The sequence below is a fragment of the Myotis lucifugus genome, unplaced genomic scaffold (assembly GCF_000147115.1).
Source record: "Myotis lucifugus unplaced genomic scaffold, Myoluc2.0 scaffold_77, whole genome shotgun sequence".
Lineage (NCBI taxonomy): Eukaryota > Metazoa > Chordata > Mammalia > Chiroptera > Vespertilionidae > Myotis > Myotis lucifugus.
This window is the reverse complement of record NW_005871125.1, coordinates 1,487,338-1,513,576: the sequence shown is the minus strand read 5'-3', so window position 1 is coordinate 1,513,576 and position 26,239 is coordinate 1,487,338. Positions and strand designations below refer to the sequence as shown.

At 38.5% G+C, this 26,239-nt stretch overlaps 1 protein-coding gene across 1 annotated transcript in view; it reads right to left on the bottom strand.

Moving 5' to 3' along the window:
• Positions 1-1,297: 1,297 nt before the first annotated feature.
• CPA6 (carboxypeptidase A6) overlaps positions 1,298-26,239 on the bottom strand; it is a 193,051-nt gene continuing 168,109 nt past the window's right edge. Inside the window, exons 9-11 of the mRNA XM_006090599.3 lie at positions 10,757-10,959; positions 6,729-6,813; positions 1,298-1,495 (exon numbers count right to left, since the gene is read on the bottom strand). Coding sequence (XP_006090661.1) covers positions 1,308-1,495; positions 6,729-6,813; positions 10,757-10,959 — 476 coding nt within the window. The 3' untranslated portion in view covers positions 1,298-1,307. The remainder of the gene's footprint in view (positions 1,496-6,728; positions 6,814-10,756; positions 10,960-26,239) is intronic.

Below are 26,239 nucleotides of genomic sequence, written 5' to 3'. Positions count from 1 at the left end.
ACTTTCAAAAAAATCTTCCTCAGATTTCTTTTGGTTAGTGGAAACAGGTAGTAATGTAGGTCTTTTGTTAAAGTGGAGTGGTGTAAAGTAAACTTTTGAAAAGCAGGGGATACCTATCGTGTGAATTTGGGCCACAAACCCAGGTGAGGGTTGACGGGTGGTTCTAAATTCTCAGTGGCAATTTCTCCCCACTTTACTCTTGCCAAAAGTTGAAATTGTTCATTTTCCTTGTGGTCCACTGGAGGTAGTATGGGGGTTATTTGTAATTTACGCTTGAATCTCCAGAACCTGGTAGGAGAATCTGCTATTAGACTTCTCACCCTGGAGGAGCCTTGGGCTCCGTTCTCTGCTCTCATTTTCCAAAACGCTGTGAAAATCAGTCTGTACTCAGTTGGTGTGACAATGCCCTCAGGATAATGATGCACCACTTACCTTTCTAGGTTCCTGCCTTTGCTCAATGTATGCCTGAGATTTCCCTACTTTTTGGTCTGATGTGTTAAAGATTATTTTAAAAATTATCTTTTTTCCCCCCAGATGTTTTCGTTATTTCCAGCAGTCCAGATAGAGTACTATGCTGTCATATTCCTGGAAATAAGAGTCTATATCACCTTTCTAAGCCTCAATTTTCTCATTTGAAAAATGAGGATAATAGCAGTAGCTACCTGACAGTATTTGAAGAATAATGTGAGATCATTACATAAAGCTCTTAATGCTGTGTCTGGCAGCCCAATTCATGTTTTCTCCTATTTTAAAAGTGGTATTCTCAGAGTCTAAACTCATGTGCTCTATCTTGCTATATTTTTATGGATATATGGTACACTAATGCCCGGGGTAAAGCTGTGAATAATCTGAGGTCTTGAAAATTTTATACTTATCCTATTAAGAATTATAGTTCTTTGCATTTCAAAAATTTCAATTTCTAAAGGACCAAGTGATTAAACATCATTGGTGGACCTTAATCGAGAACAGGTGATTGATTGAAGTGACATTCTCAATTTGTATATTTTGTGAAACAAAAGAATTTTAAAAATCCCCACCTTAATCAAACAAGACTCTAATGGGGTATAAAATGGATGCTTTTGCTTACAACAAACGAGGCTATGCTCTTATTTATTTATTTATTACCATTTTTACCATTTTTATTGCCACAGAGAGTTGAATTGCATGAGAGGTTCCTTTAAAAGTCCACAGATATGCTCACTTCAAACAGTTGCCTCTCTCTTTAAGAACAGTTTTCATCCGCTGCCCAGCAGCTCCTGGGCAGAGTCAGCTGTCTCGCTGGCGGTTGACCTGACCGTCGGGCCGTCTCAGGGACACTTCTTCAGCAGGTGCATGGCGATGTTTTTCACGGCCAGCATGGTCTCTGTACAGGTGGGTTTGATGAGCACCTCCGGGAGTAAAAACCCAAAATGCCCAGTGTCGCGCAGTTCAAAAGCAAACGTGTAGGGTATTCCATTTTTGTAGGCCCAATCCATCGAGCTACCAGAACTCACATCTGAAAGTTAAAAGAAAAAAACAACAACCGGCCTCACTAAAGAGTCTGTATAATTTTCAAAAATGCATATATTAATAAGCTATACCAAATTCTTCCAATAAATACTGTTTCACCAAGATTGATTTAACAGAAGTTCCTTGGCCTCGGGCTCAGAGACCTTATAAATCAGACCTGCCATTTTTGAGAACCTAGTCTAGGTTTAATGCTTTTCCAGTGTATTGACCTCAAAATTTCTCAGCCTCAACTCCAATAACATTTATTTCCACTCGAACTTTACTCACCCATGACCAAAACCACACTATGGACTTTTCTGCTTCTTATCACTCAGTTCTTCACTTCCAAGGTCTAGAATATTGCAATTCTGTTCCCAGAAAACCTCATTTCTTGTACTTCCCCTACTTTTTTTCCTCCTAATGAACTTGTTCTTTGCCTTTGCTTAAGTGTGTAGTTCCCAGCCTTATAATTTTATTTGACTCTATACCTGGCCATGGTCAATTACTTCACTGAATTTCTCACCAGAACCCTAAAAATGACTCACCCAGTCTTTTTTCTGCCTTGGTTTTGCTGATTCTCAATCCCTGACCCAGGGTCTTTGCTTTGACGCCTTATGAGGGAGCTGGAGAAAGTCTTTGCCATAAATTCACACTAATCACTGAAGTCTTTCTCTGTTCCTGATGCTGCTCTAGGCTCCTTTTTCTACACCTTTACTTAGTGTTTTTCATTCCCTCTAGTCCTGCCCATCACTTTCTTATTGTTCCCATACTCAATGAGTAGTTAGCCAGCAACTCCTCTACTGACCTCATAGCCCTCTGACTTCCCTCCTTTAGCTCAGAAGAAGAAATGTTGCTCATTTTTTTACATGTGTCATCTTTTGATACCATTCATTACTGTCTTCTCTGCTAGTGAGCGGGTCCCTTCTCCAGGCCTTTGTTTCATTAATTAAATCCCCCTGTATCTTGCAGCTGCATTGGCCAAAGTGTTCAAAAACTGCTTTCCTACAGCACTTCCTGCTCATGATCCTGCTATATGCCTGTTACTTTAAAACTAAAAGAGAATTGCTATATGTTTCTTCTACATTTTCAGTCACTTTCACTTTGGCTCTTGCCTCTGTCTATGAAAACTTTTTTCTTGAAGGTCACCAAGCACAGCAGGTCTGATCTCTCTCCCTCCCCGGCCCCCCCGCCCCCCTCCCCGTTCCCCACTCAGATTCCACTTTCAAACTTTCAACCTCTCCATAGCATTTACCCTAGTTGACAATCCTTCCTGACAGCTCTCTCCTTCTGGCTCCTGTGACCCCATACATTCCAGCTTTTCAGCAGAGTCAAGAGTGCAGACAACAGAGGCAGACGGTATCCAATCCTCCCTCCTGTGGCTGCTCTGTGCCTCAGTCTCTGCTTTTGACAAAGGGATAACACCTACGGCACAGGGTTGTTGTGAAAATGAAATAAAATAACGTGCTTAGCCTATACTAGCTGTTACTATTTTTCATCTTTACATCCCAAAGTGCCTAGCATGTAGTTCTTAGCCAAACATACTCTTAATAATTTAATACATGTTCCATAGAATAATCTTTATATACTTTTCTCCTGAAATTTATATAATGTAGCCTGACATACACCATTACGTTAAAATGTTCATCTCTTCAAATAATACCACTTTTTATGCTATTTTTGCCAGGACAAATTAGACAGAGAATTAGTGTGGGAAGATGCCAATTAGATGACTCTGTTGTTTCTCAGGCTCCTCTGGCTTCAGTGAGGACAGGCTGTGTCTTCATTGTCCCTCTGGGTTAGAGTACACTGGAACGACAAACAGTCGTCATAGTAGCCAAAGCCAGAGACAATCTGTGCCAACAGTTAGCTCATGGTCATGTGACAGCCTCATTTCTATGGTAACAGGTTCTGCTCGGTAAATATCATACTATGACTGTGCCGTGATACCAAGCTGCAAAGGTGAAGTGTGAGATTTTTAAAATGAATGTTTTGAAATTGTTAATATATATATTGGTATTAGTTGGTAGTGTGATTTTCCCCCATTACTTAAAATTTTTAATTTTTCAACTATAGTTGATATTCAATATTATGTTAATTTCAGATTTACAGCATAGTGATTAGACATTTATATACCTTATGAGGAGACCCTGCCCAATTGGGCTAGCAGCTCCTTGGAACCACTACAATATTATTGGCTATATTCCCTGTGCTGTACTTCCCATCCCGTAACTATTTTGTAACTGCCAACTTGTACTTATTTTTTAAAAAAAATATTCTTTATTGTTGAAAGTATTACATAGTCCCCTTTTCCCCCCATTGTCGTCACCCAGTCTGCCCCTGCCCCCTAGTCTCAGCCTCCCCCCCGCAATTGTCTGTGTAATTTGTACGTCTTAAACCCTTTCCCCTTTACAGCTAGTCCCCTAATCCCCCTCCCATCTGTTAATCATCTGCTCTCTGTATCTATGAGTTTGTTTCTATTTTGTCTTTTAGATTCCACATCATATGTATTTGTCTTTGTCTGACTTATTTCATTTAGTATAATAATTCTAGGTCAGTTCATGTTGTCACAAATGTCACAAATGGCAAGATTGCATTCTTCTTTATGGCCAATGTATATATGTACCAACTCTTCTTTATCTGACTGTCTATCCATGGACACAGGTTGTTTCCATATCTTTGCTATTGTAAATAATGCTGCAATAAACATAGGGATGCATGTATTTTTTCAAATTAGTGTTTTAATTTTCTTTGGACAAATACCATGAAGCGGAATAGCTGGGCCATATGGTAGTTCCAATTTACAATTTTTAAGGAACCTCCATACTGTTTTCCATAGTGGCTGCACCCTCAGTGCAGGAGGGTCCCCTTTTCTCTGCATCCTTGCCAACACTTGTTTGTTGATTTATTGAGGATAGGCATTCTGGCATGTGTGAGGTGATATCTCATTTTGGTTTTAATTTGCACTTCTCTGATAATTAGTGATGTTGCAAATCTTTTCATATGTCTATTTGCCACCTGTACGTCCTCTTTGGTTAAATGTCTGTTCAGATGATCTGCAATTGCTAGTTGTCTATGTTGGGCTTAAAGGTGCCTGGGAAAGGCTATGCTGTCACCGAAGCCGGCTGCCACTAGTGCTGGGCTTGGGGCTGCTTAGCAAGAGGTACTGTACGAGCATACTGAGGCCAGACACTGCTTGCTTTGGGTTTGTAGACCTTAGAGTTTAGTGAAGTCTGCAGTACGGGCCAAGGCTGGTTGCTCATTGGAACAGCAGCTGGACGTGGTTCCAGCTGGTGTGTGAGTTGGGTGGGCGGGGTCTTAGGTAATCACCAGGGTGGGGCAAGTACTAACCAGGTGGCTAGGGACTCAGATTTGTCACCTGCTTGTGCATACCGGCTGAGTTGGGGGAGGGCTCAACAAAGGAACAATGGTGCCTGGCAGTACTTCTGTCCTTGGACAGAACTGCCTCTCTGGCCCCACCCTGAAGCCAGTCAATTCATTTCCTCCCCACAAACCCCTGGTGCTTTTCCAGCTTCTGTGCCTTCCCTGTGATTTAGGGTGAGTGTTTGTGAGTCTGTGCTCAGGCCTTTTAAGAGGACGCCTGGATCTAGAGCAGCCCTCCATCTCACCTGGACAGATCCCTGCTGATTTTCACAGCCACAGGTGGTGGGGACTCCTCTTCTTGGCCCTGGTGCTCTGGGCTGGGGAGCCCTCTGAGGGGCTGGTAGCTTTCCCTCCTCAGGTGGCACCTCTGCAGCCAAGATATCCTTTCTGATTTGTAACCTCCACAAAATGGGTGTGGGACCAGACCATTTTGTGTCCCTGCCCCTTACCAGTCTATAAGAGACTTCTTTTTAAAATTCATATATAAATTGACTTCAGAGAGGAAGAGAAAGGGAGAGGGAGATAGACACATCAATGATGCGAGAGAATAATTGATCAGCTGCCTACTGCATGCCCCCATGTGCCCTGACCAGAATCGAGCCATGATCTCCTTGTTCACAGGTGGATGCTCAACCACTGAGCCACACCAGCCTGACAAGGCTTCTTCTTTATATCCTTAGTTATAGGACTTCTGTTCAGTTAGTCTTCAGGTGGTTCTCAAGGGTGGCTGTTCTACAATTCATTGGTAATTTGATGTGATCATGAGAGGAGGTGAGCACATCGTTTACCTACCCCACCATCTTGACTGGAAGTTCATAATGTGATTTTTAAAAATACTGTATTTCCCCTTTCAGGGTGACTTTATTGAAAAGTAGTTCCGAAAAGGTTAGCCTGAGACTAATGATCATGGAGTGTGAAAAAAGTTCTGATACTTAGGACATTCTCATTATTAGGATAAGTAGTGTTAATGGACAAACCAAGCTTTTCTTCTGAAGGCTGAAAAAAGTGAATGGTTATGAATATAATGATGATTAAAGACATCAGGAGAAATTTGCTACTTTATTATAATGCATAATCAGGTGTCACTATATATACATATACACATGATCTGTGTGTGTCTACACTTTAACATGCATACACGGACAGTCAGTTATTTAGGATTTCTCACTAGATTTTTCAAGTCATATAGTCAATGAATTTCAGAGTTTGAAAGGCCACGAGATATGATTTGTCTGATTTCTCATTGAACAGTTCTGGGTACTGAAGCCCAGGATTAATGTCTTGGGCAGGATTGTATCCTGGCTTGTGGCAGAATTAGGACTAGAATCCATGTGTCCCAATTCTTCGTCTGAGTTCTTTCTCAATTGTTCTTTATTTTATATAAAATAAGATATATTTCAATCACCTTTTAAGGGAAAATTCAGCTGAAGATGCTATGTAAGAAATAGAATTTCATAACAAGAATGGTGGAGGAAAGGAATAAAAAGGAAGCTCTGTTCATGCTGAAACATTACTTCAGGATTTCCCCAAGGCCCAGTTCCAGGCTTATGGCGGTTACAATTGCTTAAGGAGCCCATTTTGGTACTTTCTGCTGCCATAAGATCTCAATTCAACTTGGCAGTCATTACTACATGACTAGAATATTCTCTGCTTCAAATTTATTTAAATTGGTACAGTGATTTCTGTTGAGCAGTGTAAAACTAATCCGATATAAACTCCCTTCATCTTCCTTGGCTAATTTGGTAGTCAAAAATTTCATGTTAGGGGGCACACACTTTCTCTTTTTTTTTAAAGGGAAGTCATTATACAGGATATTGGCTCAATAAATGACTCTAACACAACACACACAGGAAACTTACACAAGGTGCTAGAGGCAGGTCCATATCTATACCGTATCCCATATGCTGATCGAAGTGCATTCACAGCTTTATAAGCTGCAGATTCCTGTGAGGAAAAAATGGAGAAATTATGTCACTTACATCATTGCATTGAAACCTTTGGAAACACTGCATGTTGTTTGAGCCTTATCAGTCGTCACTTTGAAGAACAAGGATGGACACATCAGTTAACAGCCATATTTAATAATAATGTTATGTTACTTTTTGTCACATGCTGAATTTTGAAATATGTTTTAGAACACATTTCCTTTGATTTATCCTCACTAAGAGCCAGTGATCAGTAACATTTCCATTTTACAGACGAGAAAAGGGAGTCCCAGTGAGGTGAAATGGGCATGCTGGGCTTACACGGCAAGGAGGGATTGAGTTGGGATAAGTGGATAAGTACTCCTATCTTCTAATGCTGACTTAGACTTCTGTATTCTTCACATTAGTTCCGAGACACCTATTTCTATAAATTACAACATGTTTGGTAGGGCAGGCTCGTCTCAATATTTAGACATGTGCCTTCACATAAGAGATGTTTAATCAATACGTCTTGCATGAATGTTGAATAAGCATAGATCAGCAAGAGTATCAACGTAATCTTATTGATCCTTAAGTACATACTTCAGTGGTGATGTACAAGATATTTAGAACACATATGGATCAATTAGGAAGCTCTTTGATTCAGCAAGAATGACTTGTCTTATGTGTTTATTCCTACTGGGAACGGGGACAGTTTCAGAATGTGCCACAACTTCTGAAGTTACATACACCTCTGGCGGAGCCAGCCAGTAGTTCCAAGATGTAGAAATTTTGAGGTGAAACTCTTCCTCCCAATGTCAAAAACCAGAGAAAATATTCAGCACAGTCAAAATACTAAAGGGTGAATATTCTAACATGAGCTAGAATGATACCGACTACTCTTGAACACATTTCAAATGGTCCAAAGTACACGTTTCAGCAAAGAGTTAGGCAAGTATTGTATGACCAGTGAGAGGTAAAGAAGTTTGTTGAAACCAGTATACAACTCTCCCGTTTCAATTTGTCCATGAATAATTGAATACGCCAGTTGAAGCGCTCTGGGCCACGTGGGCTGTGTGTTGGACCCAGCTTCAGCTTGCTGTCCTCATTCACCTCAGGGATGCATTAAGCAGCATTGGTAGCAAATGCCACCCTTTGTGGCTATTCAGGGACCAGGCTCCAGAACCTGGCAGACAATCGATTATTGATCTCACTGATGCTGACATTCTCCTTTTCAGGAGCCAGCAGAAAAAGAATGTAAAACACCATAATGAGGTATCTTTATGGAGAATGTTCTACTGTTTTAACATCTTATCCAACGGCCACAGAAATATTCCATGGAAAGGGCAGATCATCCTACATCTAGGAGATTACTCCATTCTGCGGGTGCAGAGACCTTCGTTCCTCATTATTTCATGACTAACCCAAAGGAAAAATCTATGAAGAAAAAACCCAGATATCCACTTTTACCTACATACACAAAACACCTACATAGTTTTAGGCTTTTCAGCTCACTGCTCTTCTACCACTCGGTGCGGGTGTCTGTAGATAAGAGGCTTAGATATGATCCTTCTACAGAAGATGGAAACTTCAGCACATTTTAAAAAAAATATATTTTATTGATTTTTTTTTTTAACTGAGAGAGAAACATTGATCAGCCTCCTCCTGCACACCCCCTACTGGGGTTGTGCCTGCAACCAAGGTACATGCCCTTGACCAGAATCAAACCTGGGACCCTTCAGTCCGCAGGCCGACGCTCTATCCACTGAGCCAAACCGGTTAGGGCTCAGTACATTTTTTAAAGAACCCTTTTCCCGGCTTGCACAGCTAGACATGTATTTGAGAGAGTTTAAGTGCTTCCTCTTTTTTAATTTTATTTATCTTATTTTATTTTTATTTATCCTTATTGTTGAAAGTGTTACAGATGTTTCCCTTGTTCCCCCTATTGACCCCCTCCATCCCACTCTCCCTTCCCCCAGGCCTTCTTCACTGCACTATTGTCTATATTTATGGGCTTTGCATATATGCATATAAGTTCTTTTCTCTATTGCTTTCTCTTTCCAATTGTCCAAAAGGATGCAGGCCTCAGGTATCGGGCCTCAGCTGAGACAGGAATATATATTCTTTTATTTCCATATTTAAAGCAACTTAATGAATGACCTAAAAATATTGGCTGAAACACAGACTCCTACATATTGATGGAATGTTTATGAACAATTTTAATTTAAACTATGAATAGAATGTAATGGTTTCTGGTTGACATTCAGAGACTACCTAGCTTCTGAGAGTCATAATCCTATTTTAGCGATTTAGTTTATACGTAACCCACTAACAGGATTTCTCAATAGTGGCACTACTAACAGTTTGGACTGGATAATTCTTTGCTGTGAGAGGCTGTCCTGTGCATTGTAGGATGTTCAACAGCATCCTTGACCTCTACACACTAGATGTCAATTGCATCTTCCAGCTCTGTTGTGACAATCAAAAATGTCTCCAACATTCTCCATTGTCCCTTGGGAGGCAAATTTATCCTTGGTTGAAAAACTAATCTACTCTTTATATTGCACCCTCCAATCCAAGACAAAAAGAAAACAGGCTTTATTCCTAGAGAGAAGATAAATTCAAAATATGGAGAACATTCTCATGTAATAGTTTTAATATACTGCATACTCCATGTAATGTGTTATGAGCATATAAAGAGACACTGTGCCATTTAGAAAGGACTGAACATTTGCCTATAGAAACATTGTGATACAAGGTGGTTAGGATGCCAGGTCAACACCAATAACAACAAAAACCCTATTTGACCCTCAGAGTAGCTGAAGAATAGCACTCTCAATAGCACTATCAAATGTAACGACCACATTCCCAATATTTCTTGAGAGAGAGCATTTGCTTGGAATTCTTGCTTGTGATGCCAAGAACAAAGTTCCTCTTTTAGACAGAATGCAAGCCTTCCCATAGGCCTTCTGTCTTCCACATGTTCCCTATTTCTTCCAGTCCTGAGCATCTAGATCAGGAATTCCTACAACCCCAAGCAACTGGCACAGGATTTGCAGATTAAGGTATAGGGAGAAAGGAAATGCTTCTTTTTTGTAAAACCCTTTAAATTTAAGTATAACATATATACAGCTCAGTGAATGATCACAAATTGCACGCACTTATGTAACCCCATTGAGGTCAAGGAATAGAATAGCAGCAGCAACCCCAAAGCTCGCCCATGCCTCTTCTCAATCACTGCTCCCAACCTCTCCTCCTCACTTCTAACACTATACATTAGTTTGGCCTGGTTTTGAATTTGATAGGCCTTAGACACTGTAGGCTCTGAACCAGACCCAGTTTACAAGGAATTATGCCTACAGTGGGTAGCTTGTTATTGAGATATGGAGAGAAAGGAACACTGCTTTTTCACTTTTACGTAATCTTATGCCAGAAAGGCTGTTCATTCTTAGTACTAACTTGTCAGATACATGCCCAAAGACTTAGTAGCATAAAATAAATAGCACTTATAAATTAAAACTTGCTTTTAATTAATGAGTCAGGCCATAATTTATGAGCAGTTATTTACTCAATAAAGTGTACATGTGACCAGAACTGTAACACTAATAAAATCCATCCTAACATTTTCTGTATAACCTGTGGAGAGAATGTAAACAGGGTGAAATGATTGCATCAGAAAAGCAGCAGAGCACAGTGGGTTAAAAGCAATAGCCCTGCAGCTAGATTTGGGGCTGAATCTTGGCTCTGACACTTAGTAGCCATGTGTTTTTAGTAAAATTATTTAATTTCTCTAGGTTTCCGTTTCCTCATCAGTCAGTAAAATGGGGTTAATAGTTTCCCCCCTTCTATGATTATAAAAATAAATGAGTTCATATATTATAAAATGTTCATTAGAACACACAGAATATATGTTTGCTATTATCATGAATCATCTTCAAAAGAAGCAAGAAGCCTGGCACACCTGTTCACAGGCAAATACTTACCACGCAGCTAAAATTGGGGATTGTTGCATATTTGTAAGAATAGGGATACAGCAACATCTGAGCATATGCATGAAAGGAGAGGTAAGCCCTAATGTGCTTCTTGTGTTTTCGAAGAAAGTTAGCGACAGCTTTTACTTCAGGCTCAGATTCCGGGAAAGGTCCGCAGTACGTGTCATCACAAGGGTGCATAGAAGCTCCTTCATCTGTCAGTTAGAAAAGAAAATGGGGTAGGGCAGTGGGCAGGCAAGAAGCAAGAAACACAAGTCAGCATTATTAAATTGTGATTTTTCTTTTATTTCTATACACATAGGGTATTGTTAAGCAATCCATCTAACTTCGCATTTATAGAAATCGATTACTGAAACATCCACTGTGGCTCAAGCCTTCAGGCATAATAGGAGGGTGGCCCAAATAGGAAGTAGGTGCTGATTGTTTAAGTGAGCCTGGAAAAAGAACTACTTTAAAGATAGCTCTATCAGTTGGAGAACTAATTCTATATGATCCCCTAGGGAAGGGAAGGCCTCCTATTTATATTCATCACAACACCTGTACTTTCCCTCCATAATGTTCAACACACTGGTAATTAGTGTCAAATATTTACTTGTTGATCATTCAACCAATATTTACACTGTTCTAGGTACCCAAGATACACTGGAAAACAACACAACACACACACAAATCCCTGCTCTAACAGAACCTACATTTTATCTGGAGTCTTTGTTAGACTGTAATGCTCTGAAGGCAGGGGCTGTGTCCTTGCTGGGCACCTGGCAATGAGAACAATAGTATGGCAAGTGTTCAGCAAACATATGCCAAATAAGTGAATGTCAAAAAGAAAAGGCTAGGCATCTATACAGGTGTCTTGTGAGATACAAATATTGATGTATCAAAAACATGGAAGCAAGACAAATATTTCCATAGAACATGCCAAACCAATTTCTATTATATTTTTATATCAGCAATATCCAAACAGGTCTTGGAAAGCCCATCTTGGGGGTTTGATAGTGTTCAGTTAAAAAACCTTCAAAACTAAATCTTGAAAAAACAAAAACTAAATTTTGATAATTTTTGAAATGAAAAATCATGTTATACAGGTCTATGAAGAGGAGGGAAAGTAAGATTTATTGCAACAATCACAAAGTATTAAGGATCCAAGAAATTTTGGAAATAAATTACACTTCCCATAGTTATTTGCCATTCTGAGCCATTATTATCCCTCGAGTACCCCTAGAAAACTATAACTCTTCTCATAAACAAATGGAAAATGTTTGGTGGTCCTGTGACATAGTCTAACTCTACTGAACACAAAAAGACAACCACATTAAATCAGACTAAATTTTGAGGGCAGTCGGTTTAGTTTCTGCTATCTAGGAGAGTCAAGATGGGGAACTGAAAGCAATTGTGGTTTTCCTCTGTTGAGTCTAATTCTGGAGATGCCTCAGAAGCAAGTGGGTTATGGATGGAGCTGGGAACGATAGCTGATACTCCAAAAGGAATAGGAAAAATAGTCACCTGACGAACTCTGATGTAAAGCACTGGAAGGAGAGATCACAACTGAACAACTAATTCCAGAGAGAGCTGAACTAATGAGCTAGAGAAACAAGAATTTATAATAATCCTAATAAATATTCTCAAGGGACTATAGGAGGGCATTAGAAACAATGAACAGATAGAAGAAGTTATAAAAAAGATCCAATCAGATATAGTAGAAATTTAAAAATTCCTGGGTTGACTGAATACAGTTGACGAATGAGTTAATGAGATGGAGTGGGTTTTGAAACATTCCCAGAGGCATCAAGAAGAAACAAAGAACTGGGAGGAAAAGTAAAGGTTATAAGAAATGGAATATGTGTCAACGTTTGATTAATAGGGGCCCTGAAAGAAAAAAATAAACAGAAGTTAAATATTTGAAGTACTGCTAATTGAAATTTCCTCACAATTAGAAAAAGGTTGAATGAACGTATTGTTCACCAAACAAGAGAATTAAAAGGGAAAATATCAACTCCTTGACACCTTCAGGTAGAATTTAAACACAAACAAATCCAGGGAGACAGAAGTAGGTCATCTATAAAGGAACAAGAATTAGATTCACATTTACCTTCTTAATAGCAACACTAGAGTAATATTTTCAAAGCATTTTTAAAATATGTTTTTATTGATTTTAGAGAGAGAGAGATAAAAACATCGATGAGAGGAAAACATTGATTGGCCACCTCCTGCATGCCCCCCTACTGGGGATCGAGCCCACAGCTCGGGCATGTGCCCTGCCTGGAAATCAAACCAGTGACTTCTTGGTGCATAAGATGATGTTCAATCCACTGAGCCACATCGGCCAGGCCTAAGTATTTTTTAAAAAGAAATTTGAATCTAAACTTTTATATTTAACTGAACTCATTGAAATGTGAGAGTGAAATAAGGATGTTTTCTGGCATAAAAGGCCTCAGAAGGCATATTATACACACACAATTTGTAAACACTCTTGAAGAAAGTATTCCATTAGAATGATAAGAATTACTGGAGAGTAAGCAACTCAGTAAGATCTGTTGTCTAAATAAGCAATGTCCCAAGGGGAAAATAAGTATAATGATCGAGTATCAAATTCTAGAATATAACAAACTGAGGGAATGATGGAGGGTGGGGAACCAGAAGTAAAAGCATGCTAAGTGTTTGGTGTCTTTCTCAAAGGAAATATAGCTATTGATGAAATATAGAAATTGATGGAGAAAAACAAATCTAAGCATGGATCTTAATAAGTTAGGAATAACCATAAGAAGAAAAATAGAACACAAATTTCACAGCAAACATAAGTAACTTAGAACCATTCAACAGGAAATAGAGAAAAAAGAAGACATTCAAAAATAAAGAACAGAAGTTAAGATGGCAGAAATAAATGTTAGATTAATTAACATATAAGTTATTATGAAAAATGCTAACCGATAAAAATTGCCAATAAAATGACTGACATTTTTATATAGAAAATAAATAAGACCCAGCAATATTATGTCTACAGAAAAGTAGTACAAGTAAATATATCAGATGTCTACTTTTATTTTTATTAAATTATTGTTAACATATGGTAATTCATTAATTTCAGGTGTATAACATAGTGACTCAACATTTACATACCTTATAAAGTAACCATCTCTCACTGTACAAAATTGTTATGTTATTGACTATATTCCCTATGCTGTGCATTACATCCACATGATAATCCCCTTCACCTTTTTCGTCCATTCCCATTTCTTGGCAACCATCAGTTTGTTTTCTTCTCTGTATCTGTGAGTCTGATTTTTTTTTTTAGATTCTACATAAAAATGAAATCATATGGTATTTATCTTTCTCTGTCTGACTTATTTCACTTAGCATAATACTTTCTAGATACTAGTATATTATTGTTACAAATGGCAAGATCTCACTTTTTATGGGCCAGTAATATTCCATTGTATATATGTATATACCCATCTTCTTTATCCAGTCATCTATCAGTAGACACCTAGGTTGCTTCCATATCTTGGCTATTGCATGTAAGTAATAACCATTGGGATGCATACATCTTTTTGAATTAGTGTCTCCATTTTCTTTGGATAGATACTCAGAAGTGGAATTGTTAGGTCGTATGGTGGCTCTATTTTTAATTTTTTGAAGATTCTCCATACTCTTTTCCATAGTGGCTGCATCAATCTGTATTCTCACCAACAGGGCATGAGGGTTCCCTTTTCTCCACATCCTTACCAGTACTTGTTTGTTTGTTTATTGATGGTAGCCATCTTGACAGGTGTGAGGTGGTACCTCATTGTGGTTTTAATTTGCATTTCTCTGATAATTTTTAAAAGGGGAAATTTAAAAAAGTTTTTTTAAGGGAAAAAATGAACCCAGAAAGTATAGATAAATTTGTTTTTATTTTACATTTTGCAGAAACTGTTCTCTGTGGAAATTGATTTAAAAGAAAGCAGCTGGATCCTCTAGTTAGCATTACTTGGGGAAGTCATAGTTATTGTCACATAAATTCAGTTTTTATTTTTCTTCTTTAAAAAATTTTGATTTTAGAGAGAGGGAGAAAGGGAGGGAGGGAGAGGGAGGGAGATAGAGAGAGAGAAATTGGTTGCTTTCTGTTTGTGCCCTGACTGGGGATTGAACCAGCAACCTAGGTATGTGCCACGACCTTCTGGTGTGTGGGCTGATACTACAACCAACTGAGCTACATCGGCCATGGCAGTTTTTATTTTTTTCGTTTCCTGTGTTTGTTTTTCTTTTCATTTATATCTTTTAAATTTAACTAAGTGGGATCATATTCCATTTATTTATTTTCAATCATTGTAGTCTTTTAAAAAATGTATTTTTCACTTGCTTTCCCCACTGTCAACTAACCTTCAGGTAACCTATGTTAACAAGTGAGTGCAGTTGTTAATATAGTTTGTGAACATTCACACCTGTAACTATGTATATATGTATTCACGTACCCTTGCATATATGTATTTTTATATAGGTATGTGTTCATTTTTATAGGAGCTATTTTTGGTCATAAAACAGGATCATAATCATATAGTTTCTTGCCACTTGCTATCTCCTTCAATGCTAGTTTGTGGAACTCCATTCGTGTCAACTTGAATTCATTCTTTTAAATTCCATTGTGGTTATGTCATAATTTAGTCTCCCACCTGCCTATTGCAAGGGATTGTGTTTATTTCTCTCTTTGTTGTGATGAACAATACTGCAATATAAAAAGTAGGGCACATTACGACTGACTTGACAGAAGCAATGTTGCAGTAAGTATTATAGTACACATATCCTTACATGTGAGGACTCTTATTTCTGTGGGACAGATGTATAGGCATAGGACAATGGCTTGAAGAAAATATATATATATACACATATGTATATATGTAGGTGTTAAGGTCACATGATTCAAAATTTTAAAGTTCTAAAAGGATTGTGTTTTTGATCTGCAGTTAAATGTTCTACCCCTGACCTGTACCCCTTAACCTTAAGATTGTATTTTTCATTTTCATAGATTTTCACCAGATTGCTTACCAAGATTTTTACTATTTACATTTCCATAAGCAGTGTATAAGATTTCTATATCTCCTTAATTCCTCCCAATAATACCTTTTAAGTTTATCACCTACAAAGACAGATATTACATGAGTTTCAGATGTATGACAGTGATTAGACATTTATATACCTTATGAGGTGATCACCCTGATAAGTCTAGTTCCCATCTGATGTCATACATTGTTATGACAATGTTATTGACTATATTCCCACCAATTTTTATCACCTTTTGGCATTTGCCATTTTGATGGCAAGAATGTAATTTTTATTCCTTACTATAAGTATGTTTGAGCATTGATTTCTATGTTTATTTCAATTGGACTCTTCTCTGAGTTGCTTACTCATGTCCTTAGCACATGTTAACTCTTGGGTTGTTTATCTTTTTCTTACGCGTCTATAAAAGAGCTTTGTATACATACTTGTCTGTCATCTGCATTGCATTTTATCCTCAAATTTATAATTTTTTCTATTCAGTTGTCTATGGTAACTTTAATCATTTAGACATCTAAAATTTTATATAACTACTGTCTTTTTAAAAAAATCACTTCTGGGTTTCTTGTGTTGGTTAAAAAAGTTTTCCCTATTCTTAGAGGTTATAGATAATGTATTGAGTTTCTTCTAAGACTTTTTATCATTTTATTTTTTTCATCCAAGTCTTTAATTCTTCTGAATTTTTTATACATATGTAACATATGGCTATGCCTTCAGTTTTAAAAATATGGATAGCCAATTCTGTCAGTATCATTTATTAAATATTTTATCATTTTCCAGTGAATTGAAACGATACTTTGATCATATATTAAAGTCTACTGCATGTGTGGATCTATTCCTAGATTCTCTGTCTATTCTGTTGATCTATTTGTGTATTTCCATATTGTTACCCTATCAATCTATATTAGCATTACAGAATGCTCTGATATCAGGCAAGACAAGTTCCCCTAACTGTCCTCCTTCCCCCGCCCCCTAAGTTTATTGCCTTTTTAGGGTCTATTTATTTAGATCATATAAACTTTACTATCTTTTAAAATCAATTCTCAAGAGCTGAAAACAAAATGAAAAGCCCTATTGAGATTCTAATTGGCATTGCATTATATTTATACTGATTTTGGAAGGATATTATTATGTTGAGTTATCCAATCCAAGAACATGTTACACCATTTACCTGCATTTGTCATAAAGCATAGTATCCTGTGTGAAAAGTGTGTGCATACCCATTTCCCTACTTGTTGGGCCTAGCACAGTGTTTGATCAATATTGGGCACATAATAAAATGAAACAGCACTTTATTTCCTAATTATCATGCACAAGCTAAACTGTATAATATTAAGAAGGGCCATGCCTCAATCTAATGCTGTTTGCCTGAGAAGCACATTAGGCAATGGAATACACTATAGCATTTTATGGTTTACTTTGTGGATTGGAATCCTGCCAATGTTATTTACCACAGATTAAGTATTGATTCAGCAGAATGGGATAACACAGTCAAAATTCTCTCTGCCTGTGTTTTTCTCGGAATTTTTGCCTTACTCATCTATACCAACCCTGTCTTTAAAAAATAGAAACAGAATATGACTAGCGGGGCCTCCAAGATGGAAATTAATTAACTCAGGTGGAAAGAAAGCCACTAAAATGATCTAATTTTATTTACAGCCTTTGGGAACACTATTCATGCTTTACTAAAATGTAGAGGAACAGCTCACAAACATTACTGAACTCTAAGTGCCTTTGGAATTTTAAGCAGCCATGTTGGGTACACAGTTTGAAGAGTCCTGTCCAGATCTAGTCTCAATTACGCAGATTCTGATCCGAAATATTTGCTGTACTACAGAAGATCAAGATAGCAGAAAATGAAAGCACCAGACTGCATTTTAAGGAAACAAGTAAAAAACATCAAGAAAAGGATTCAATATCTAGGACACTATGATAAAACAGACTTCTAACAGAAAGGGACAAGAAGCATCAATTCTAAAACTTTAGGTTTTAGGAGCATGATCATCTAAGGGTGATTCGTCTTCCCTTAGTTTATGAGAGCCTAAATATTGTTTCTGGAGCTGAGACAAAATTCTCTTTGCCAGCTTCACATGCAGAACAAGAGCAGAATATATAACAGACCTCTGCAGTGCAGAGGGAGAGATTGGAGTCCTGTCAACTAGAGCAGCATACATCTCTGTTCTGAGCATTTCAGCAATTTAACTTCCACACCATACATCACCTCTTCAGTTGTTGAGTACTGAGATGCGAAACTCTACAAGGACCTCATAAATCTAGACAGGAGACAAGACGTGCACATGAGAGGAAATTAGAGGACAAGGCAATGTAGATACCTAGAATATAATTGTAAAGTATGTGGTGCAGACCAAGTACACGGAACATAGAGGAGGGAAAGGGAGCACGGGGATTAGGAGCCCTGGGGAGACTGTCATGGCAAAGAGACTTGGGGGTACTCAAGATGGATGGAACTAAAAATGTGGGATTTTATTTAAAAAAACAAAGGACCAAAGGTTTTGTTGCTTGTATGAACATTAGTTCCTCTAAATGGTAAAATGAGGTAGGTAGTGTCTTTAGAGAAAAACTGGAGAAGAAAGTGTTGCTAGAAGCAGCAATGGCCCGAACATCACAAGACCAGGTTCCAGTAAGAGCTGTGCTACTGCTGAGCTCAGTGACAGGTGTGTCACTGGTCCGGCTGCATTTGTCCTGGGTGGACCAGGACCCCAATCAGTGGTTCTCACGTGGTGTTGTGTTGCTATCCGTTGTGTGTGTGGGGTGTCACACAGCAGTTAGTCATATGTTATAAAATTATTTAAAATAATTGATTTAGTTGTCCTGATTAATAACTCTTAATTTATTCTCATATACTCTTGTAACGGGGGAGAGGAATGGTCAATTAGAGTGGGTGTGCTTGGAAGTCACCACAGGAGTGTGCTCTCACCATCATTTGGGCACGTGGTAGTGGGGAAAACGAAGCTGTGAACTATTGGCTAGAAAATGATTGCTAAGACTTTACAGCATCGACAGTTTGTGGTTCTAGTCCAGAATAAAAAAAAATTCCAATGTAATTGCATACTTACTTTTCCTTAAAATCTTTAGATTCTGTTCTGAGGATGTGAGGGTAAAATTCAGTAATAAATGTTGTGTGGCCTAATTGATGTTTGTTTTTGTTGTTAGAGGCAGTCTGTAAGAAGATTGCAATCTAAAACTTAGCTAGAAAGAAAATTGTTTCATTTTTCTGAATACATTTTCCTTAGATACAAATTTCCCTCCCTGCCTACTGTCCCCTAACCCCCTCCCAAATCTGTTTCTGCTCTTGTATTATAAACTCGGGATAGGGCTCCTGATTGCCCAAATCAGAAGTCGTTTACTGCAACCAACAGTCTACGAAGAGCTGTTGATAGCATTGTTTTAATTTCTCTCAAGTACATCCAACCCAACTAGTAGTGTCTTAGTCAGAACTCTCCTGGATTATTGTAGGGGTTTCCCTGGTTCTAGGCTCTTCTTAATCTGCTTCTTCAGAAGTCCTGAATCAATTTTACTAAAATGCAAATCTTAATGGGTAATTCCTTTGCCTAAAACTTTCCAATGGCCAACCACTGCCTTCCGGATAAAGGGCCCAGATTAGGGGCATTTTCTCTACATTCCTTGTGGCTGGCTGAATAACAACTCCCACAGACTGCCAGGTCCTAATCCATAGAATCTTGGAATGCCACCTTTTATGAGAAAGGGCCTTTGCAGATGTGATAAATTAATAGTTATAGGATACTTATAGGAGGGACATTTGATTATACACAGAAGAGAGGGCTAATTGACAGGAGCAGGGGGACGCTGAGTCAGAGAAAGGGTGCTATGTTGCTAGCTTTGAAGGTGGAGGAAGAGGTCACAAGATGAGGGATACAGGTGGCCACTAGTCGCTGGAAAAGGCAAGGAAATGGATTCTCCCCTACAGCCCTCCAAGGGAGTGTGGTTTGCCCCACCTCCAGCCTGATGAAATCCATTTCGAACTTCTGGCCTCCAGAGCAGTAAGAAAACAAATTTGTGTTGATTTAAGCCACCACGTTTGTGGTAATTTGTTAGAGTGGCGAAAGGACACTCATACACTCTTATAAGCACCCTTTATTTATCTCTACACAGTTTGATGTAATTGTATTTTTACTAAACCATCCATCTTCTTGAGGGCAGGAATTATGCCCTTTTCTTGTATCTCCTGAGCCTAGTATACTGTCCTTAAAAGATTTATTAAATAAGCTAATAAGTTTATCAATATGATTCAGACTAGAGGATGCTTCCAGAAAATTCTTCTTGTTCTCTTTTCTCTCTATTGACATTCTTTGGTTTTGAGGTCAAAGCCCTTTAACTGGATATATGGAGGATTTTTTAATTTTTTATTTTCTGGCTAAAGAGCTTAGAGTCCTCTTTAACTGCCACAGTGTCCCTACCTCTCCCCCTTAACCGCCCCCGCACCCCCAAGTCAGGCACCATGTCCCATGGCTCTGCCTTCCAGAATCAGCTCCTTTCTCTCTTCTCTGACCCTACCTAATGTTGGCATTCCTAATCTCTCACCGTGGCCTTTCAGTGGGTCTCCCTATCACCACACGCTTTAATCCATCCTTCATCATGCTCTGACTGCTTTTCTACAGCACAAATACAGTATGTCATTCCTCCACGCACTCCCCAAACTCTCCTTAGCTTCTCATGGGCAACAACATCTGTGCAGACCCCTCAGCATGGAGTCCAAGCCCCGACTGATGGGCCCCTTTGAGGCTCACGTTTTGGTTTTATTCTGTATACCCCCTAAGCAGCCGCAGCCCCACCCCTCCCAGAGCCAGTTCATACTCTGTCAGTCCCTCCCACACCTCATTGCCTTTGTTTCTCCTCTTCCTTCAGCCTGGATTGTCCAGCTCCTTCCACGCCTGGAAGGCTCAGCTCCAAAGCCGCCTGTCTGCTGCTTGCCCACTCTCACCCCAGCAGAATTCCCCATTCCTCTCTCGCCTGTGGGCCAGGCTCTCCTGCCTCCAGTTGTCAGCTTTCACAGGCCTCAGATCACAGCTGGCTGTTTACACACCAGGCTCCCTCACTGGGCTGCTGGTTCCCAAGAACAAGGACTGAATAGTGCTATTTGCCTGGAGTTGTGCTTTGTTCATAGCAGGGGCTCGATAAATATTTACTGAGTGAATCAATCTGCCCTACAGCAAGGTCCCTCTTAGTATGTCACATCAAACTTCCATTTGTGTTTTATATCTGAAGGTCAGTTTTATTATAATTGAAGGTTATAATAAAGGTAAGAACTCACACAAGAGCCCAAATCACGAAAAATCTAGGTTTCTGGCATATCCTCAAAATATATGCAAATAGCATTATACCCAAGAATAAGAATATACCTGAGAATGGCAACAAATAATAAAAGGGAATCAATAGTTTTGAATCATATTACTACTTTGCCTTTGATTGTTGCCAACACACCTTCCTAATCTAAGGGTGATGAAACAGATAATTAGTGCTGTTTTTGTCATGGAACTTGCTGGAAGGCCATTCTGGAATCTCTTTCTCAAAATTACACAGCCATAGAATGGCATGCATTTAAACCTCATTTTAAATAGTATAAGAAAACAATTCTTGTATTCTAATGAAATATGTCACATGAATTAAACTTTTTTTGCTGATGTACACTTTCTATTTCTTTACATAATAAAACAAATTTTTGCAAAATGTTTTGTATGAGTGTAACACTTTTTCTCTTGATCTATTTCATATTCCAGGGGAATATCAAGAGAAATAATAGGGAAGCCAGAGGGGTGGAAGGAAGTGCCTTTGGTGTTTATTAAATTAGATGATATGTAATTAAGTGGGAACTCTAACCTTGCATTTCCCACCCCCATTCCATTTGGTGGGGGTGGTGAGTGGGGTCAATGAGGAACGGTGATGGGAAGTGTATAGCATGACTTCTTCATAGACCCATGATCTGCCTCTTTTTGGTCTCACTCCCCCACGTTTTACTAATAACTAATTAAGCTAAATAACAAAAACTAATATGAAAGGAGAAGTGCTTTGAATGGTGATAGTGCATTCTGAAGCTTGATTTTAGTTAAAATTATATTTTAATTTAATTTTAGAAATGATTGTTGACTTATTTTTATAGTTTTTAATTTTTTTGAGTGGCCAATGTATGGGCATGGTTGTGCCATGTAAATTGATCCCCCCTTCATTTGCCTAGCCATCAATTTCTTTTCCCCAGAAGCAATCACTTTTACTCCTTTCCTGTATTATGCATTAGTCTATGCATTTATAAGCAAAAGGCCAGTTTTATCATGTCTATCTTTAAAAAAACTCTTTTTTTACACAAAGAGCAATATTATTTATATATTTTAATTTTAAACCTTGCTTTGTTCAACTCTGTGTGTATGTGTGTAATCCTGGAGATTTTTTCATTGAGTACATAAAGCAGCTGTGTAATTCTGGCTATTTCTATTTTACTGTATAATTGTAATTTACATAACTAGTCCTTTGTTGATGGACACTTGGGAAGCCTCTACTCTTTTGTTGTAAAGAGTGCTGTGATGAGTATCCTTGTACATGTGGGTTTTTTTTCTAGATATGTGACTACAGCAATAGGACACATTTCTAAAAGTAGAATTACTGTATCACTCAGTCAAAAGGATGTGTATTTTTTAATTTTGTAGACATTGCCAAATACCCTTTCACAGAAGTTATACCCATTCCCACTCTCAAAGGAATGTGAATTTCTTGTTTTCTCATTTCCTTCAAATTTTAGCCCCTTTCTTTCGGTCTTTAACAGAATAAATTCATAAGAATATCAATAGATTCAAATTAGATGGTCAGAAAAAGTGTTTCTATTTAAAGTGTATTTTGAACACAGGTAGAGAAAAATGTACTTGAAGAAAATTAAGAAACTGCTTCTTTGATCTAAAGAAATGTCCCAAAGTAGCATCCATACAGAGTACCTGCATACATATATCAGGTACTAAATAAATACTTGCTGAATGACTCCTGTGGCGCTATTGAGTTTTGCTAAATTCTCAGTGCTACAGTAGGGTCACGTAACCTGAAGTTTCAAGAGTGTCAACAAGAGCATAGACTTAAGTGGTATTTATCTCTGGGATTCATTTCATTATATGCAGCTTTTAAAAAAATTTATGTTTATTTGTCATTTGGCTAATCACTTGCAGTTTGCATAGGAAAAAAAACAACAGAGTGCATACTAGTAAAGCCAAATCTGTTCCTTACAATGAAATTGTAAAATAAGTTTAGAAAACATTTAAAAGAAGGAAACACAACACTAATCCTCTGATACTTGCATTTTGGCATTTTATTTCCTAGTCTTTCCCCCCCGTGTTAGTATGTGAATGTGTATATATCATACACATATCTGTCACATGTACATACAGAATCATTATATTCTTTTATAGAATTGTGTTCACAGTGAAAAACTTATAGCCAGAATTAGATTCAATAGTAGATCATATGCTTTTAATTATTTTTATAGTGATTTTATCCATATTTATGGTTTCCTAAATTTTCACCAAATGAATTTATATTAATTTATTTAACAATTGTCAGTTCAACATTTGGGTTGTTTTCAGTCTTTTATTATAAATGATACAATGGTCAGCAGTATCTCTTTCTCTTTCCTTATAATGTATTATCAAAATGGGATGCTTGGACCAAAGGTTATATATAGGCTTAAGGTTCTGCTTTGACTGTCTTCTCTTTTCACTGTCCATGTGTACCCACCTCATCTGTCCCCAAAGCTTCAACTTCTCCTTATGTGTTCGGGGCCCTCAAACCTATGTGATAAGACTAGAACTTTCTCAATCATTCATGTCTACATCCAGTTACCTATTGTACATCTTCCCTTAGAATCCCACCAGCATCCACATCCACTGCTCAAAGTAGATGCGTATTTGCCATCAAATCCTCACCTCTCACAAATGCCAAATCATGGTAGATGATGCCTCTGTCCACTTGTCACTCTAGCCAGAATAGAGTAATCCTAGACTCCTCACTTTTCCCTCTGAAACTCATTGTCTACATCTCACTGGGATGTAAGTGAATGCTGCTGCTTCCACACTCTACATCCTTGCCACGCCCCCCTGGCTTATGGTCCTGCTGTAGTTTACTAACCCGTCTTTGGCTGACACTCCTGCTCAAGTGACACTCAGAGATCAGTCATTTACTTCTGGCTTTAAAAGCTCCTAATTATACCTCCCTTTAAGGGTTTCTAATTATCCAGTGTTTGTCAAACTTTTCCATCAGAATACTCCTAACAGTCAAGGCCAACAAAGACGGTAAGTCCATAAGTTCTTCAAAATCTTTGCTTCACTTGAAAAATTCATGTGGATTGTCCAATCCACTCAATTATGTATCTGTGTTGGTTCTAACATCAAATAATTCTCTTTCTGAAATCTTCATGTGAAACTGACAGGCCCCCAAGGTATGCTATGACTGTGACTTTCTTTGTGACATAACTCCATATATATGTAACCTCAGGCCAGTTTGACAGGCACAGCTTCTAGCATGAAATCCGTAGAGGTCAGCACAGCACTGACTCTCAGCATGTCCATCATGAACCCTGGCTCATCTCTCACCTGTCCTTCCAGTTGTCCATCCTTCAGCCACGCAGGGCAACCTGCCAGACTCACAACACCCCCTTCTGCTTCATGCTGCATATTGTCCTCAAGGACATACTCAGTTCCCCTACCTGGATGCTTTCTTCACACGGAAGCCTCTGTTTACCTTCTGCCTCATAGTTTAATCTAACAGATGACAAATAGCCTATCTAATAAAAGGGTGATATGCAAATTAACTGTCACTCCATCACAAAGATGGCGGCACCCATCCACAAGATGGTGGTGTCCAGTCCTTTCAGCCTGCCTGACTCCCCCAGTCCCAGAGGGGCAGCCGCTGAGAGTGGACTGCATGAGCGGCCTGGCAGAATGCTTGCTTCGTAGCCATGGCGACGAGGCAAGCGTTCCACCCCTACTGCAGAGGGCCTCTGGGCAGTGGGCACAGAGTGGCGAGGGGTGGGGGTGGGAGGGGGGGAGGTGGGGGGAAAAAACGCTTGTGTCGCAGGCCGGGCTGAGGGATCCCCCCTGCCCCCTGCATGAATTTCATGCACCGGGCCTCTAGTATTTTAAATACTTAAATCTGCTATTGTTTCTTCTATGAAGACTTTTCTGACTTTATCAAGTAGAACTGGTCCCTTCTTTCTTTATATCTCCACTGCACCATATGCATGTTAATGTATATCTACATAGGTATACCATATATACTTCCACATAGTATCTATAACATGTTGTTTCATTTTTTTCTTTCTCTTCTTTTCCCCTTCACTCCTTTCTCCTTTCTCTTTCTTCTCTTCACCTACTCCAAACCCAATGATTTAAAACCTGATGAGGACAGGAAATCTGTTAGACTTGCCTCTGCTTCCCAAGTGCCTAGTGGTGTGGCAAATAGAATGCATGCAGTACAGTTTTTTTTTTAAATTAATGAATGGAGGAATGAATGGTGTTTTTCATGTCTCTGGTCAAATTGCTTTCTAATGCCTTCAGAGATACATGTTCTTCCAGTTTTACCATTGCTTCCAGCTTAGGTTATCATATTAAACCTTTTGAGGAATAATTTAATAGAAGAAATGTTATCTTGTTTTATTTTAATATCATTTTTTATTACTAGGAGGATGCCTATTTTATTATGTTGATTTATTTTCATGAACTGTAATTGTTGTTTTTTTAAAATTTTAACCTCGAGAGCAGCGGTTCTCAACCTGTGGGTCGCGACCCCTTTGGCGGTCGAACGACCCTTTCACAGGGGTCCCCTGAGACCATCCTGCATATCAGATATTTACATTACGATTCATAACAGTAGCAACATTACAGTTATGAAGTAGCAACGAAATTAATTTTATGGTTGGGTCACAACATGAGGAACTGTATTTAAAGGGCCAGAAGGTTGAGAACCACTGCTTAGAGCAGGGGTCCTCAAACTTTTTAAACAGGGGGCCAGTTCACTGTCCCTCAGACCATTGGAGGGCCGGACTATAGTTAAAAAAAATTATGAACAAATTCCTATGCACACTGCACATATCTTATTTTGAAGTAAAAAAACAAAACGGGAACAAATACAATATTTGTATTTGCATGTGGCCCACGGGCCGTAGTTTGAGGACCCCTGAACTAGAGTCTTGGAGTTTTTCTTCACATTTTGTATGGCCTCTTAAAATTACTTTTATTATGTAATGCTTGATTCTGAAGTATTTATATGGAAATGATAGTAAAATTTTCAGTGCTATATTTTTGGCAAATATTTTTTCTTGAATAGTTACTTATCTTTATTTTAGTTCCTTTAAAAAACACTTAATTCTTTACTTAATAAAGATATATTTACATTTGGAGTTTATTGCGATATATGTAATGGTTGTCT